The sequence below is a fragment of the Musa acuminata genome, chromosome BXJ2-3 (assembly GCF_036884655.1).
Source record: "Musa acuminata AAA Group cultivar baxijiao chromosome BXJ2-3, Cavendish_Baxijiao_AAA, whole genome shotgun sequence".
NCBI classification, from domain to species: Eukaryota; Viridiplantae; Streptophyta; class Magnoliopsida; order Zingiberales; family Musaceae; genus Musa; species Musa acuminata.
The window spans coordinates 2,180,829-2,196,142 of NC_088340.1; the positions used below are offsets into that span (position 1 = coordinate 2,180,829).

At 40.9% G+C, this 15,314-nt stretch overlaps 3 protein-coding genes across 8 annotated transcripts; 2 read left to right on the plus strand and 1 right to left on the minus strand.

Moving 5' to 3' along the window:
• Positions 1-1,899: 1,899 nt before the first annotated feature.
• Positions 1,900-3,409, plus strand: LOC135606857 (plasma membrane-associated cation-binding protein 1-like). 2 transcript variants are annotated; one of them, XM_065098188.1, is made up of 5 exons: positions 1,900-2,044; positions 2,156-2,303; positions 2,492-2,581; positions 2,661-2,763; positions 2,839-3,409. In XM_065098188.1, exons 2-5 carry the CDS (start codon positions 2,193-2,195, stop codon positions 3,171-3,173), a joined length of 639 nt encoding a protein of 212 aa, XP_064954260.1. In that variant the 5' UTR covers positions 1,900-2,044; positions 2,156-2,192; the 3' UTR covers positions 3,174-3,409. The 2 variants fall into 2 exon arrangements, with proteins under 2 accessions (XP_064954260.1, XP_064954261.1); XM_065098189.1 differs by having other exon boundaries at positions 2,679-2,763.
• A 1,318-nt stretch (positions 3,410-4,727) lies between these two features.
• Positions 4,728-6,897, plus strand: LOC103977032 (cinnamoyl-CoA reductase-like SNL6). Of its 4 annotated transcripts, none has more exons than XM_009392426.3 (5): positions 4,728-4,983; positions 5,065-5,222; positions 5,516-5,704; positions 6,211-6,548; positions 6,636-6,897. In XM_009392426.3, exons 1-5 carry the CDS (start codon positions 4,845-4,847, stop codon positions 6,727-6,729), a joined length of 918 nt encoding a protein of 305 aa, XP_009390701.2. In that variant the 5' UTR covers positions 4,728-4,844; the 3' UTR covers positions 6,730-6,897. The 4 variants fall into 4 exon arrangements, with proteins under 4 accessions (XP_009390701.2, XP_009390702.2, XP_009390703.2 ...); XM_009392427.3 differs by having other exon boundaries at positions 4,728-4,977; XM_009392428.3 differs by having other exon boundaries at positions 4,728-4,974.
• A 625-nt stretch (positions 6,898-7,522) lies between these two features.
• Positions 7,523-14,175, minus strand: LOC103977031 (protein MODIFIED TRANSPORT TO THE VACUOLE 1). 2 transcript variants are annotated; one of them, XR_010484988.1, is made up of 7 exons: positions 13,964-14,175; positions 13,483-13,876; positions 12,261-13,013; positions 11,297-11,452; positions 8,502-9,395; positions 7,773-7,869; positions 7,523-7,686 (listed from the first exon to the last, which is right to left on the minus strand). XR_010484988.1 is itself a non-coding variant. In XM_009392424.3 (6 exons), exons 2-6 carry the CDS (start codon positions 13,687-13,689, stop codon positions 7,828-7,830), a joined length of 2,052 nt encoding a protein of 683 aa, XP_009390699.2. In that variant the 5' UTR covers positions 13,690-13,876; positions 13,964-14,175; the 3' UTR covers positions 7,523-7,827. The 2 variants fall into 2 exon arrangements, 1 of the variants encoding a protein (XP_009390699.2); XM_009392424.3 differs by having other exon boundaries at positions 7,523-7,869.
• Positions 14,176-15,314: the final 1,139 nt, after the last annotated feature.

The following is a 15,314-nucleotide window of genomic DNA, read 5'->3' on the forward strand; positions in this document are numbered from 1 at the left end:
CAAGGAGAAGGACGTGGCTTTGAAGGGCCCGATGACTGGGCTCCATCGTGTGGGTTCCACTGAATTGCTGGATTTTATACTGAATTATTATTCTAAAAAGCTCAAATTTTATATAAATAATTTTTTTTTTGTTTCTCAAAGAAAGAGAAATTGGTAATGGGAGATTTAATTCCAAGATTTTACTGTATCGACTATAAAGTCTCTAAAAATTGCTGGGAGAGTGATTTGTATTTGCTAAGAGGAATTGACCGAGCAATTGCAGTGCGGTGGTGCGTATATACGTAAACGAGGCTACGTCAGCTTGGTCGATAAGCAACAAAAACATCGTTGAAGATGGTGGAAGAGGAAGCGATTCATTCTTCTTCCAAGCAAGCAAGCAAGCAAGCAAAAGCATGGATGGTGGCTGCAGGTCAACCACCGCAACACGGCGAAGCGTAGCGGAGGCGCTCACGGCAATGGAGGACGAGGAGCAGGAGGAGATGCCACTCCTGTCAACGCCACAAGCCAACCCCAAAGGGGTGCTGATCTATCTATCTATCTATCTATCTATCTATCTAGGCTTCCAGAAGATGTGTGTTGTTGTATACAATGGAATACAACGACAACTAATTTCTACCTGTTTAATGTTCATTGCGTGTACGTTTATCAAGAGAATATAACGATGGCGTGACACAGCAGCTCCTGCAATCCATCCTAACTGGATTTTTATTCGGTCTTCTGCCCATTGTTTTTGGTCCTAATCACGTTTTCTTCGTGATTTGATAGGTTAACTTATCCATTAATTTTATTTAATTTAAATCATTGATCAAAATATTTAAGTTAAAATTGATAATATTATCTTAATTTTATCTACTTTTGATACAGAATTAATCGATAAAGATAATCTTAATCTTCATCATTTTCGATGTGAGATTAATCAACCTATTACGGTAGATAAATCCTAATATAATACATATGAGACGTAAATTAATTATGACTAAAGTCTTATTAATTTTATTATTTTATACATAGTAAAATATTATTTTTCATGAAAATCTTATCTCTTTGCTTAGTATTTTATTATTAATCTAGGATTTCATATTTAATTTTTTTCTCAGTAATTTTAAACCCAGGTTACCATTCTGATTCCTCACTCAGTTTAGCAATGATGACCAGTCTTAACCTTGATTAAGTCTCATAATATAAGCTCTTCATCTATCTCACTCATAAAATACCCATAGCATACGAGCATTCGAACTAAATCGTTGATTGCTTCGAGTTCTTTACGGGCATCCAAGTTGTCAGTTCACTTAATTCGATCTATATAGAAAGTAAGAAGAAGAAGAAGAAGAAGAAGAAGAAGAAGAAGAAGAAGAGGTGGTGGTCAAACAGAGCGAGGTGGGATGCATGAATGAATGGGGATTGGCGAACCGTTCCAACATGGGTTTTATTAGACTGAATCCAATAAGGTTCGATCATTTCGACATAACGGAGCCTAGTTTCGGGTCGGATCGGGACTGCAAATTGACGGGTCCATTAAACGAACTTATGACACGACTTAGCGTTCCGTGAACGCGTTTGATTTTTGTTTACGTGCGATCAAAGTAATGGAGGGGGGAAGGTGGCCCCAAGCCAGCGAAGCCACGTGGCAAGGAGGTAGAGGTGGCGCCGCCATGTCCCTCCCGTTTCCCCTTTCTTCCCTCGACCGGGAATCGTCCTGTGTGATGGAATGAGCTGTGACTACGACGACACACATCCCCGCCTCGGGACCCACAAATAGGTGATTGCCACCCAACCGCACTACCCCGCCAGCTGTCGTCCCCTCGCGCCTCCCCTCTCTACCCCTCCCCTTCCCCGTGATTTGCTCCAACACCCTCGCGGCGTTCTCCACCGTCCGATGCGAGAAGATGATGAACATATACGTCCCGTGCCACTTGGGCTTTTATGTAATTCTCGTCACGTGTCGGGGTGTTTTGGTGGCTGGTCCTCCTATATTTTTCCTGGGGAAGCCTGGTGACCTCCCCTGTGCTCCTCCTGTCCATACTGCACGGCGTTGGTGATTCGAGTATGTCTTCTCCTCCTCCTCCTCCTCCTCCTCCTCCTCGACTGATCTTTTGTTGCTATCGATATGTGATGCATCTGAAATCATGTAATTTCTTATTGTTTTTCTTTTTAGTCTAAGTTGTCGGAGGGGGAATAGAAGGAGATCAGAGATGGTGAACTACTGGAAGTCCAAGGTCCTTCCGAAGATTAAGAAGGTCTTCGACAGGAACGGCAAGAAGGCTGCTGCAGCCGAGGCATGCAAGTCCTTCGACGATTCCAAGGTGGGATCATATTGTTTCTTCTTCTTCTTCTTCTTCTTCTTCTTCTTCTTCTTCTTCTTCTTCTTCTTCTTCTTCTTCTTCTTCTTCTTCTTCTTCTTCTTCTTCTTCTTCTTCTTCTTCTTCTTCTTCTTCTTCTTCTACTACTACTACTTCTTCTTTCTTATTACTACTGTCTGGGTTTGGTACAGGAGGACATCACCAAGGAGTTGGAGGAGAAGAAGGTTGACCTCCAGCCCAAAGTTGTAGAGATCTATGAAGCTTCTGCCGTTACGATCAAGGTCCGTCTTAATTCGCCTCTTCAACTCAAACAACATAGTCACAACAGCTAAATATTCTTGCACTTTCTGCTAAAATTAGCATTCTATCTCATCACAGACTTTGGTGAAGAATCCTACGGAGTCAGGATTGAAGAAGGGATCGACTGTCGTGGTTAAGTTCATCGAGGAACTAGTGAAGATCGGTAATTATATGAGATAGATATATAGTTTTTAGTTGTTCAAGAACATAAGATGAGCTCTCCTCGTGATCTACACAGAGTTCCCTGGCTCCAAGCCAGTAAGCGAGGCTGCGACCAAGTATGGCCCAGCCCTCGTCTCCGGCCCCGTGATCTTCATCTTCGAGAAGGTGTGCACCTTACTCCCCGCCGAAGAGCCGCCTGCTCCCTCCGAGCCGGAACCTGCCGCCACCGCCGCCGTCGAGAGCGCCAGCAAGGAGATCACACCGGAGGCTGCCGAGGAGATCAAGAAGGAAGAGGCCGAGAAGGTGGAGGAGACCCCAGCTCCTCCTGCTCCCGCCGAAGAGGCGCCGGCACCTCCGGAGCCCGAACCGGCGAAACCGGACGAGCCTGCACCTGAACCTGCCAAGGCTTGAACACCACAGCTCTCCCCTCCATATCATTCCATGCATGGACTTGTACATCTGCCTTCGCCACCTGCTCTATGTTTGCATCATTTGTTATTCTTTCTTTGACCTCTTTACCACATCACGCCCTATTGTCTCTCTCCTGTACGTACCTGTCACGAGGTTTCTTTCCTTTTGCATCTGTGAAGAACATGCAAATTGTGTATGATAATACTCCATGATTAAGTGCTGTCTGGTTCATTGTATATTTCAGGTGTAAATGGGTTTATATTTCTCGTTCCTACTGCTCTCATCATTGAAGTTGTTGTTGCCGTGTCACGTCCCACAGAAAGAGGATGTCAAGGAAACGCTCCGGAGAGGCTGTGTATGTTTCCTGTGGGCCTTCTGCGTCCGATCAGAGCTGTCCTCTTTTCCTTTGTTTGAAGCTTCCACGATTGAGGGTGTATAAAAACAATAGCTAGGCGGACAACATGAAGAAGTCAAGGCATTGATTAGGGGAAGATATATCGAGGAAAGGGACGTGAGATTAATCTCCTCTGAGCCAGCAGTGGAATAAGAGTAATCAATCCTACACGGAAAAGGAAGACTATAATGTGTAAGCTTGTGCTGTGCTGATAGATACTCCATGAGAGAAGGTGGCGTATTCTCTCGACACTCGAAAAGTCTGTCTGAGAGGGTGTTCTATGATAAATGTAGGATTTTTATTTATTTATTTTCTCTAGTTGATCTATAGAATTGAGAGAAAAATTCTTTAATATTCTCAATGTTAATAGTAGCAGCACATCAACAACATCCAAGTCAAACATTCATCATGACTTGCGAGGATTGAGTGCATGTAATGTGTGGGGCCATGGGTAAGAATTGTTATCAATGAGAAAATATTTTATTTGATTCGATTAAAATAAAAAAAATTTATTAATTGAATCATAATCGATTCAGTCAAAATTTACTCTGATTAATTTAAATAAAAAAACTAATCCATCTGTTATTAGGCCTAAAATCTCAATCCATCCCTATTTATTTATATCAATAATATAAAATACCTCGTCATCTTTTAATAGGTAGTTATATTTATAGATATAATTGACATCTTTAATTATGATCTATTATTGATTGATCTTTTAATATTAAGGTTTTGTTGAGGAAAATCTGTTGAGAAAAATTCTTTATTCTGTTGAGAGAAATCCTTCATCCTAATATATATAAATAGGAAAGGGAATATGTTAATGTATTGAAGCATTTTCACTTCTATTCTTATTCTATTATTTTCATCCGGAACAACAACATATAATGTGCCGTCCTCAATCGAGCACAACAGTACTTTAGGTTCATCTTGTAAGACTTAAAGCACAGGCCATGAATCAAGATAACACTTAAATCGATTGGAAAAGATGGGTAAAGAAGAGTCAATTGTATTGAGCCACATGCCGATAGCAATCAGTGATGCTATTCACATCAGCGACTCGAGTCTCTCTCCATGGAAACTCTGAAGCCACATTTTCCTACCAACCTCGCCTTCGTCTTCCCTTCTCAGTGTGCCTACCTCACAGCTAATGGCAACTACCCCCCCCCCGCGCCCTCCCTCATCTTCCTTTAAACACAAAGCTCCCTCCCTCGACCTTCTCCCAGACCTTCCTCCTCTCCTGCGACAGTGTTTCCACCGGCCTAGAATTCTTGCTCATGGCGCCGGCTTTCGTTCACCGTGATCGGAACACCGTCTGCGTCATGGACGCGTCGTGCCGGCTCGGCGTTTCGCTCGTTGAGAGGCTCCTACGAAGAGGATACGTTGTTCATGCCGCCACCTACGGCCGTGGTTTCGGTTCTCTTTATCCGGTCTCGTCCTGCGGTGAGTCGGAGGTTTTGGATGCTGATTGGGTTTCTCTGATGGCTGCTGTCGCAGGTGAATCGAGCGGCAGCTTGAGGAGGCTCTTCGGCGAGAACCGGCGGCTTAAGCTGTTCCATGCGGACCCCTTCGACTACCAAAGCATCGTCGACGCCATGAAGGGCTGCGCCGGGCTTTTCTACACGTTTGAGCCTCCTCAGGATCAGTCCTACGACGTAAGTGGTTAAGCATGGAATCGAGATGCTGGCTTTCTTCATGTCCCTGCAGCCATCGAACCGTACGGTGGTTGTCATGAGCACCAGCTGTTTAGTGGCAATTCTATTCGAACACATATTACTGTGACCACAGAACGGCTTCACATTAATCCATCTGTAAGGGGTTACGCAAAATCCCCGGCTATGAACAACATCCGGCAGACTTAGGAACGTAGCTAATATTAATCCTTTAGGATCGTGGAAACATGGACTTGCTTGTTCGGGACTAAATCTGTGGTACATGCATGCTGCAGGAATTCCTGGTTGAAGTGGAGGTGAGATCCGCACACAATGTGCTCGAAGCATGCGCTCAAGTGGAAACCATGGAGAGAGCGGTCTTCACTTCCTCGGTGACCGCCGTGGTATGGAAAGAGAACCGCAAGGCGGCTGCAGACTTCGATGAGAGGGAATGGAGTGAACCCAACTTTTGCAGGAAATACAAGGTAATAATAATACTATAAGCAAATGTTAAGCAGCCCAAGAATTCTGGTGACAGGATGGTGGAAATCAGTTCGCCTAGACCAATCCCTTCTGCCAGTAGCTTAGCATGTCCACTTAGTTTACCAACAGCATTTCGAAAGGGCCTCTGCCAACCTCGGAACCCAAGAAAATGAATGATGCAACTGCTGGCTGCTCCAATCAATTTGTTCATCAAGAAAGCATTGTTGCAGTTGCCTAACCATGGTGGAGCAAAGAGGTGAATCCACCCATGGCAGCTGATGGACGGACCCAGTCGTTGCGCAATTGTAAGCCCCAGCTTTGGTAGGTGAGAGGGCAGGGAATGTGGGTTGAATGGATGGCGATGGTTCGTGCACCCGCGAGCTAATAATCATCCCGTTAAATTCTACTTCGATGTACCTATCCATCCAATAATGTCATTCGGATCGTCGACTGCACGCTGTCTTCACCGTTTGTGCCTCATCGAAATCCTGCGGTTGATGGCATGCAGCTTTGGCACGCGCTGGCGAAGACGTTAGCGGAGAAGACGGCGTGGGCGCTGGCGATGGACCGAGGGGTGGACATGGTCTGCGTCAACGCCGGCCTTCTCCTCGTGGCCGCGGACCTCTCCGTCGCCGACCCCTACATGAAGGGCGCGGCGCAGATGTACGAAGACGGCGTGTTGGTGACGGTGGACGTGGATTTCCTCGTCGACGCCCACGTCGCCGTGTACGAGACCCCCTCAGCTTACGGGCGTTACCTCTGCTTCAACGGCGCCGTCTGCCATCCCCATGACGCCGTTAAGCTGGAGCGGCTGATGTCCCACGACGCAGCCCAACCCGCCTCGAGGTTAAATTTCTTTTTCTTTTTATTTATTTATTTATTTTTAATGTTTGATATGATAATTAATAGACGGGCGTATTAATTACTTGGCAGTGACGGGTTGAGGACGACGCAGCAGCGGATCCAGAACAAGAAGCTGAACAAGGTGATGATAGACTTCGACGCAGGGAGACACGTGGAAGAGTAGGTGCCGTTCATCCGTGGGAAGTTGGGAGTGAAGTGACCGAATGTGTATTAGGTCTAATTATAGATTATTTATGTGATTAACTATCCTTAGCATATCTATTTCTGTACTTTGAAATATTTAATCCTATGTTTACTTTCACATAAGTAAAAGAAAGACCGTATTATTAAACTGAACGTAATTAAATATTTCACTTTCAATGTAATTTTTAGATAATATGCAATTAACTATATATTATGATAAAAATTAACATTAGATTTGCATAAGAAAACACTTCAATGGTTTGGAATTTTCTTGGATCCACATCCTTTTAATTTATTTTTACGAATTTAAATTTTTTTAATATCATTAATTGATATTAATCGATAAACATTTGATCTAAATGCGAAAAAAAAAGATCTAAATGAAAAAAATGAAAAAAAAAAAAAAAAAAAAAAGTAACCTTCACTTTTTCATCATTAAAAACAAGTGAAGAAAGTGAACAAACAAAAAGGAGCATTAAAAAAGGGAATACAAAAACAAAAAACTTGTTGAGAAAATTCCACCCATTTTTTTCTTATGAAGAAAGTGAACAAATAGAAATCTACCACGTTCCAACTGATAAAGGATCCCTCTTCATTGCCAACTCAGTTGTATTCATGGATTAATATCTGATGATATATAAACCACCACTTGCATTATCAATAATATCAAGCACCAAGTCACAAGCAATGTAAAATTTTTCAATTAGGAGACACAAAAACATTTTCCTGCAAAAACTAGCAACACTAATGATACTGCTCCATATGAAAAAGGCTTCAAGGGAGAATTCTGAACATTTTATTCCATTTAAGATTATTCTCTGCATTAGTTCATTTAAGCCCCAGCCGCAACTTATTGAAGAGAGAGAATTAACACCAAGTAGAACACGAAACGAAACCCAGCATCCAAGAGCTACAACTAAGTATGTTTCCGGCTGTGCTGCAATACAATAGGAAAGGGGACAAAAGGATGAAACTCATGTGGCTCGAGGCATGGAGAAATATTATTGCAAAAGAATGACTTGCCGCACTGATCTCTTGAGTCGAGGATTCTCCCAGCTTCCACGGATCAACGACAGAATCAAGTGACCCTTTTTGAACCTCGGGCTGCAGCAACGTGATCCTGCCACAAGAAGCAAACAAACCTCAATTTTAACTCAACAATAGGCGACCAAGGCATACAGACCAGACTTACAATGTGATGTTGTCCGCATGCACCAGTCCTTGAAAGAAGACTGGCGGTGTGCATTAACCTACCGTTGCATGACCTACTAAACTCGAATTAATTATAAGCTCTGGTTAATAGGCAAAAGAATAACCTTTTTGAAATATTTACCAAGGACATTTATTAATTCATCAAAAAATAACTAAATCCCTGTGCTCCTTGGCATCTGATATGATGGATTCAGATTTCAGACAGCAAAGGTAATTGCACTAGCAGGGATCCAGGAAGCTAGCTCATTTTGAGTTGCATTCTGATGAAAATTGTCCTAATCTGTGCTGTGGGTGATTTTGCTGATGCAAAAAGACCATTTTTATACACGTGTAACTAAAGAAAAAAGATAATGATACTAATAAACAGTTGGGTATTCACCAGAATTTTTACACATTATATGTCAAGAACAAACATAACTAGATGTCTCTTTGTGCCTGCATGTATTAAACTAGAACAGAAAAGTATTTTCAAGCAAGTTCGAGAATTAAAAGATATCAAAGTGGAATAACTAAACATTTATGCGGAGGAAGAATCATTACCGATATAAAATCAAAAGCTTTAGTCTCTGCCTTTGGGCTTTTCACAACTGAAGCATGGCTTTGTACTGGATTATTCGAAAGTTGAAAGATATCGGGAAATGAAAAAGAATTACTTCCCTCCACGGCATTTCCAGTAGTATGTCCAAATCCAGAGTTGAGACTTCCAAGGTTTTGCAATAAAAGCTGCTGTTGAGCAATAAATGCACCCATTGTGCCATAATTCATTGACTGGCTAGCAAAACCTTGATTGAACATGATGTTTGGAGATATTCCATACTGCATAGGAACCTGCGGATACATGGCGTTCAAATCCAAATTAATGTTCATGGCTCCATTTGTAGGCATCTGGCCCAGTTGACTGCTATTGGGCAGAAATCCAGGTTGTTCATTTTCTTGAATCATGCCGCTGAGAGTCAACCCAGCCATCAAATTTTGTACATTGCTTCTACCCTTTCCTGCTTCCTCTTCGAGCTGCTCAGAATTTGCACCAAAAACATCCAACAAGTCAGGATTCTTAATTTCAGGAAAATTAAGAGCAATATCTGACTTCTTATCATCAACTGTCAATCCAGAGAAAAGGTCATTCTGCTCCTTATCCCCAGTCACATGGAAGGATACATCTGCAAATGGATCATCTTGATTTTGATTGTTGGTGGTACTTAAATCAGCAATAGAATCACTTTCAAATAGATCATCGACCAAAGAATCAGATGGCTTCAACTTTGCTGCACATTGTTCATGCTGCTTCTCCATGGAATCATGACTGCCATAATCATCAAGCTCACCGGTATCAATTAAGTCAGGCATTTGAACGACAGGGGCAGGTTTAACTTTCCCATTGGATGGCTCTCCTCTTAATCCGGGAGTTTGCTCGCCATCAAGAAGACTTAAAACCTAAACAAAAGAGAGGGAATCTATAGTCAGAATAGAAAACTGGCTCGAGAAGAAATGTGCAATACAAACAAACTGTATTGTATAATGATGCTATGTATTTAATATCACTCTCAGAATATTGTATTTTTTTTCAAAACTTTTCATATCAGAGCATATGAATATGAGTCATCAAATATCTCAGCTATGCCCAAGCAACCAACACCACCACCACAACAAGAAGAAGGAAAAAAGGAGAAAAATGAAAGCAATGGAAAACTGTAGACTTGGTATTGTAATCTCCAATCTCATCAACTTAACAGTTATCATCAAAAAGTTCTTGTTTTGTTATCAGATCAAGAATAAAAAAATTGATCATTGCTTAAGCACAGGTTCGAAAAATGACAAGCTATCATTCTTTCTCTTTCTCTAAAATCATTATACTAACTCAGCATCAGTTGCTGTTAGTACTATTCTGTAAGATAACTTAAAAATATAACTTTGATTTATGGAGGTCAGGGGAATTTTACCTCAACAGCTCAACCCATTTTGCTCGTGACAAAGGAAAAAGGAAAAGGCGTGCGATGAAAAAGAATTATATGTAATTTTTTTCTATGAATGCTTTACATTTGGCACTAACATACTTGGACAATCTTAAACTCATTTCATAAAGAGTGATTTTTCAACAAATATGGTAATCGAATCTTAGTAAAGGTGTGTGATGCTTTACCTGATCCATGCAGGTCACAACGACATCACACATGGAGGATGTAATAATGCAGATAACATTTGCAACAGAAATGCATCAGATAATTGAAATTTGCTTGTTCATGGCGGAACACTAATGTGGTAGGCGAGATGTACTTATCAGCAAATTCTATATTTTTTTAGAAACTACTATGTCAGAATCCCTATGCACAGGATGCGATGAAAGCTACTTAAGAAATGAATATATAACTGACATGCCAACTAGGCAGGGATCAATAATAAGAAAGATTAATGAAATTAGTGATTCATGAGCTATTACCATAGCAATAAAAAATCTGCAGGTCACTAGTTCAATAGTTGGACCAATGAGTCAAAAGATCGGACCACAAGTTTGATTTAAAAAATCAAAAAATAATTATACACAAATATATATGACATTTTTTATAATAAAAAATAACAAAAATATAGTTGTCAAATGTCTCTTTCTTATAAATTGAATTCATGAAACTTGATGACCAAAAGATAAAATTTGCAACTCTAATGTGTTGGCTGACAAAAATATAGGGCATTAGTACATGGCTTTAGGTAATACGAGAAGAAAAAAGAATGATTTTGAAAGGAAACAACTACAAAAAAGATGATGGCAAAAAAAATAAAGACAGCAGTGATGAGAAAGACGAGAGTGAAATCGAGAGAGGGCAAGAACAACAAGAATGAAAGAGGACATCACCAGGAGAGAGGATGAGAACAGAGAAGATAAAAACGAGAGGATGTTAGAGGGGCCTGTTAGGAGGGTTCAGGTAGCACACACTTTAAGGAAGCATCTGATTTTTGTTAAAACACTGTAGTATAGATATTGAACTACTTAAAATTCCTGAAGTTGGATTATAAACAAGTCCAAGCCACTTATGATTCTGAATAGGGAACAACATACAAGAAGTAAATGACACAAACCAAGGATGAAACTCATAGGTATTTGAAAGAAACCTTTCTGCTATACATAATTTTCCAATAAGTTGTTCATGGCTCTCTATCTCCAAATTTTTAATAAAAAAAGTACTCATCTGATTGTGGAACAGAATGCAAGCACCCATTCATGAGGGATCATAACATATACCCAGCTTACAAGTGCAATTAGCAATATGAGGATATACTTTTGAATGTTAACAAAGTCATTCCAATATTCTAGGCAACAAATTCATTTGAACATAGAGTACCTTTATTGCCTTCTCCCTCAAAGAAGCTTGTGGTAACTCTGAACATTTGACCACAGAATCCTTGTTTTCAGTAAAATAAGACACTATCTTAAAGAAGTGCTCATCATCTTTTTTCCTTAAGATCGACTCCAAGACACACATAGCCTTCATCCTGACCTGAAAACACCATGTAAACTTTACAATATTAACAAAGTTTAACGAAGATTTTTATCCAAAGTAAATTATTTGGTTTCACTTCAAATAGTTATCCAAATAAAATGTTGGATTAAACTATATACTACCCACTAACAAAATCCATGTCCTGTCTAACATCAAGCATTACCAAGCAAAGTGTTTACATCTGTTCAACCTATTTACCAAAAATGAGACTGCCTTGACGAGAAAAATTAGCTTCCAAGCCTCCAATATTTGTTGTCATACTAAGATAGAAAAGAAACTAGGAAATAAAAAAGTAGTGGAAAACATGGAGTTAAAATTAGTGCGCCAAATAAAACAAAAAATGACATTAATATAACTCCATATAATCCACCAACTTGTAAATTGCTCGTAGGAAATGTGAGATCCACATAAAACAAAAATTGTACACTAACAAAAATTGAGATCCACATAAGTTATCAACTTAGCACTCAGATGATCTGTATCGAAGTCAAACAACAAACACATGAAATATAGGGTATATCCCATCATCACTTTTTGTTACATGGTAGTGCAAGAAATTATAAACGCTTAATATTTAATACTGTTCCATTTGTAGTCATTGGAACATGCCATCTAAAGATTCCACTATTTTTTTGGAGATGAGTTTTTCACCAATATACAGAAAAAACTTGTAATTCAATACAAAAAAGGATGTTTCATAAGTGCAGTTGTGCACAATATTCTGTACAAACATCTAAAAATTAACTAAACATTTCCATGAGAAACTAATGAGCAGATCAAAAGAGTGATTGGTCAGTCAGCTTACCTGCCACAAATGTGATTGGAGTTTTATCTCCAGGGCACGACTTATGGCCACTCCATCCAACCTTGCAGCCTCTGCAAGAAAAGCCTGCAATGCATCACGAGTTGGTTGTAGACGTACACCTCCAGATGTAACAATTGTCTCCAGAAGCCTTCCCTCACGAGTTTTTACCTCTGCATTACTTGAACTTGTGTCCTCATTTGCCACAGAAGTGGTTTCGCTCACTCTCGAACCAGGGCTCCATGTTCCGGAGTTTCTTTTTGAGATCTCAGAAACTTCCCAACTTTCTCTCTGATGTTCATTTCCTCCATATTCATTACGACCATCTACTTCTGTTGTTAAAGACCTTCTGAGGTTAGGGCTCTTATAACTGCCAGTATCATTTTTCCTCGAAGAATGAGCAGCAGCAATGGTGCTAAGTCCCTGCTTGATGGAGGCACTGCCAAGATCAACCACTTCACTGAGAAACGATCTTTTCTCTCCAGCTGGAACCTCAAAATTTGTATTTCCGAAGCCTTCGATGCGCTTATTGAGGCCTTGCACAGGTGTCACTCCCTTGTTGTCCTCAGAAACGAAGATGGCAGCAATTGCCTCATGAGCAGTGTCACGGACAGCCTGGTTAAGAGCATCTCCTTTCAGCGGATCTAATTGACCTTTATAATGGAACAGCTGACGCATTGCTACCGAGTGCCTCTGCATTTCCCTCTTGAACTCATTTCCAGATTTTCCCACTGCATACTTGATCAGCCGAAGAGCCTTGGGAAAGAGAAAACAAGGATCAATTGTTCAATGCAACAGTATAAATTCTGTACATGGGCATATAGACTGCAGTCCCATCTGTTTGATAGAACGCTTTAGACAAATATACACAAGTACTTATTTCCCAACATATGGTTCTGTTACAGGTGCGATATATAGGAAGCACTATGTTATGTGGCAGTGACAAAATAAAAAGAAAAAACCATAATCCTTCGTTTATAAAATCTGTACACCGTCTGCATGAAGAATCCAGACGCAAAAAAAAAGAGGTAGAGAAAGAAAAGAAACTTGTCACGATATGTTTGTTTCACAGAGAAAAAAAAAAACAAAAGGGAAAAAAAAGGTTGTCTCATCGCATCATGCTTTGTAAAATAAACATCGAAGATACAGACATTGTTGACGTACAGAATATATATATATATATATATATATATATATATATATATATATATATATAATCTAATACCTTTTGCTTCACTACTGGGCTCTTGTGATCCAGCCGTTTGAGAACGTAGTCAGAGACCTCCTTCACAATGCCCGCAGGCGAAATTCGCAGAAGCTCACAAACCTCCTCCAACTTGTATACTGGAGCGACCTTATCTTCGTCCGAGGTCACCCCATCAACCATGCGAGTTCTCCAATACGCTTCCACAGCTCTCCGGCTTTGATCCATATTCACAAATCAAGATCTTACGGCGAATCCCAATCAATTACACCCACGAAATCCAGATAACAACAATAAAAAGCACTCGAATCGACCAGCAACCAGCTTCCTGTATTCCAAAATTCCAGATTCACAGCAGAAGTCGACCACCGGAACACCTAATCCGACGGATCGCAGCTCCGATCAAGAACACAACCTTTGGAAGAAACGAATTCAACAAATGTTAGAAAATCCTCAAAAGAAACCCTAACCAATCGGTATTCCAAAGGAAGAAGAATATTACCGATCCGACGGAAGTCCACAAGGACGAAAGGATCGGCGGAGAAGAGGACGTCTGGCTCGAATCGACCAGGTGTTTTGGAAGAGGGAAAGAGAAACGGAGAAGAGAGACGGGTTCGATACGACCACCGACGTGGGTAATCCGCGTCTCCGACACAGAGAAAGGACTTCTGTGTCGAACGCGAGTTCCTCGTGACAGTTGCTCCACAAACACGACTTCCTCGTGCCAACTAAAGTAGTTTGGCTTCTTCTTATTCGATGGATCGATCGATCGGATCTTAGTTAACTAAAATATCTAATTTGATCGATTCTCATGGTTCACTAAACCATCGGTCGGATTAGCCGGTCCAATTTGGATACCACGGAAGAACCGGAGCGATTTGTAGACCGGTCGACAATTCTTCGGCATGAAATAGCCCGTCCGGTCCAATCCGATTCCGATAACCATGGGTTCGCGTTTCCAAGGGTGTAGATAAGATGGGCGGATCGAAAGCAAAGATAAATGAAACAGTACTGGCGAAGAATCACGCACAAAATTTTCAGGGCTTTTACAGAATGGAGAACTGTCCAAAGGTGAAAGATTGTTCTCTGCAGAACAGCCAGAGCTAAGCATCAACTGATTCAAACCTGAGACCTTGTGGAACACGAGCGAAAGGCCATCACCATTGTTCCAAATTCCTGCCTTCTGATAACCCCAGACAAAGTCTACATCTTTGTGGAAGTCAGCACGAACCAGACCGCCGCCGAAGGCAACCATAAGAACAAGAACACACAAACTCGCCATCCTCTGTGCCTCTGCGCTCTGCAAGGAAGAAACTGATGCACCAGTATTTATAGGCTTTAGCCATGGTTGATGTATTCATATTCTTTAGCTGGCTGTTTTCATGTGGTTTGAAGAACAAGAAAGCCTTCGATATGACACCCAAGTTAGAACAGGTCCATGAATTCTTTCGCTTGTTCTTGGGGTCTGAGAGAGTTGTGCATTTCTGAGGCTGGAGACACTGAGCTCAGATGTACCCGACAAACAATTTCGAGGTATTATGGATAGTTATGTGCAGCACAACAGAGGATCCAAATAAAAAAAGAGTAATCATCGTGGAAATGTTCTATTTACTATGATTTGAAATCCTCACAAACAAATAGTAGATTTAGATCGTTTTGCAGATATGAAGATGCAGTATTCCTGATCATTCTTCACACTTTTGGTCTAATATCCCATCTTCCGTTTCAGGCAGGTTTGGTTGAAGAATGCTAGAAAGGAGAAGAGGAACTACGAACACAAAATACTTTCTTCTTTGTGTGACCGGAAAAAAAGATGACAATTTTGACATAGAACAGCATCAACAGCACTCGAG

Coding starts and splice junctions, on each gene's coding strand:
- LOC135606857 (XM_065098188.1), top strand. CDS start 2,193: ATGGTGAACTACTGGAAGTCCAAGGTCCTTCCGAAGATTAAGAAGGTC. Junction 2,582..2,660: donor CTTCTGCCGTTACGATCAAG/GTCCGTCTTAAT, acceptor TGCTAAAATTAG/CATTCTATCTCATCACAGAC. Junction 2,764..2,838: donor CGAGGAACTAGTGAAGATCG/GTAATTATATGA, acceptor TGATCTACACAG/AGTTCCCTGGCTCCAAGCCA.
- LOC103977032 (XM_009392425.3), top strand. CDS start 4,845: ATGGCGCCGGCTTTCGTTCACCGTGATCGGAACACCGTCTGCGTCATG. Junction 5,705..6,210: donor ACTTTTGCAGGAAATACAAG/GTAATAATAATA, acceptor GATGGCATGCAG/CTTTGGCACGCGCTGGCGAA. Junction 6,549..6,635: donor GCAGCCCAACCCGCCTCGAG/GTTAAATTTCTT, acceptor ATTACTTGGCAG/TGACGGGTTGAGGACGACGC.
- LOC103977031 (XM_009392424.3), bottom strand. CDS start 13,689: ATGGATCAAAGCCGGAGAGCTGTGGAAGCGTATTGGAGAACTCGCATG. Junction 11,453..12,260: donor TCCAATCACATTTGTGGCAG/GTAAGCTGACTG, acceptor TGGTGTTTTCAG/GTCAGGATGAAGGCTATGTG. Junction 9,396..11,296: donor TGAGGGAGAAGGCAATAAAG/GTACTCTATGTT, acceptor TCTTTTGTTTAG/GTTTTAAGTCTTCTTGATGG.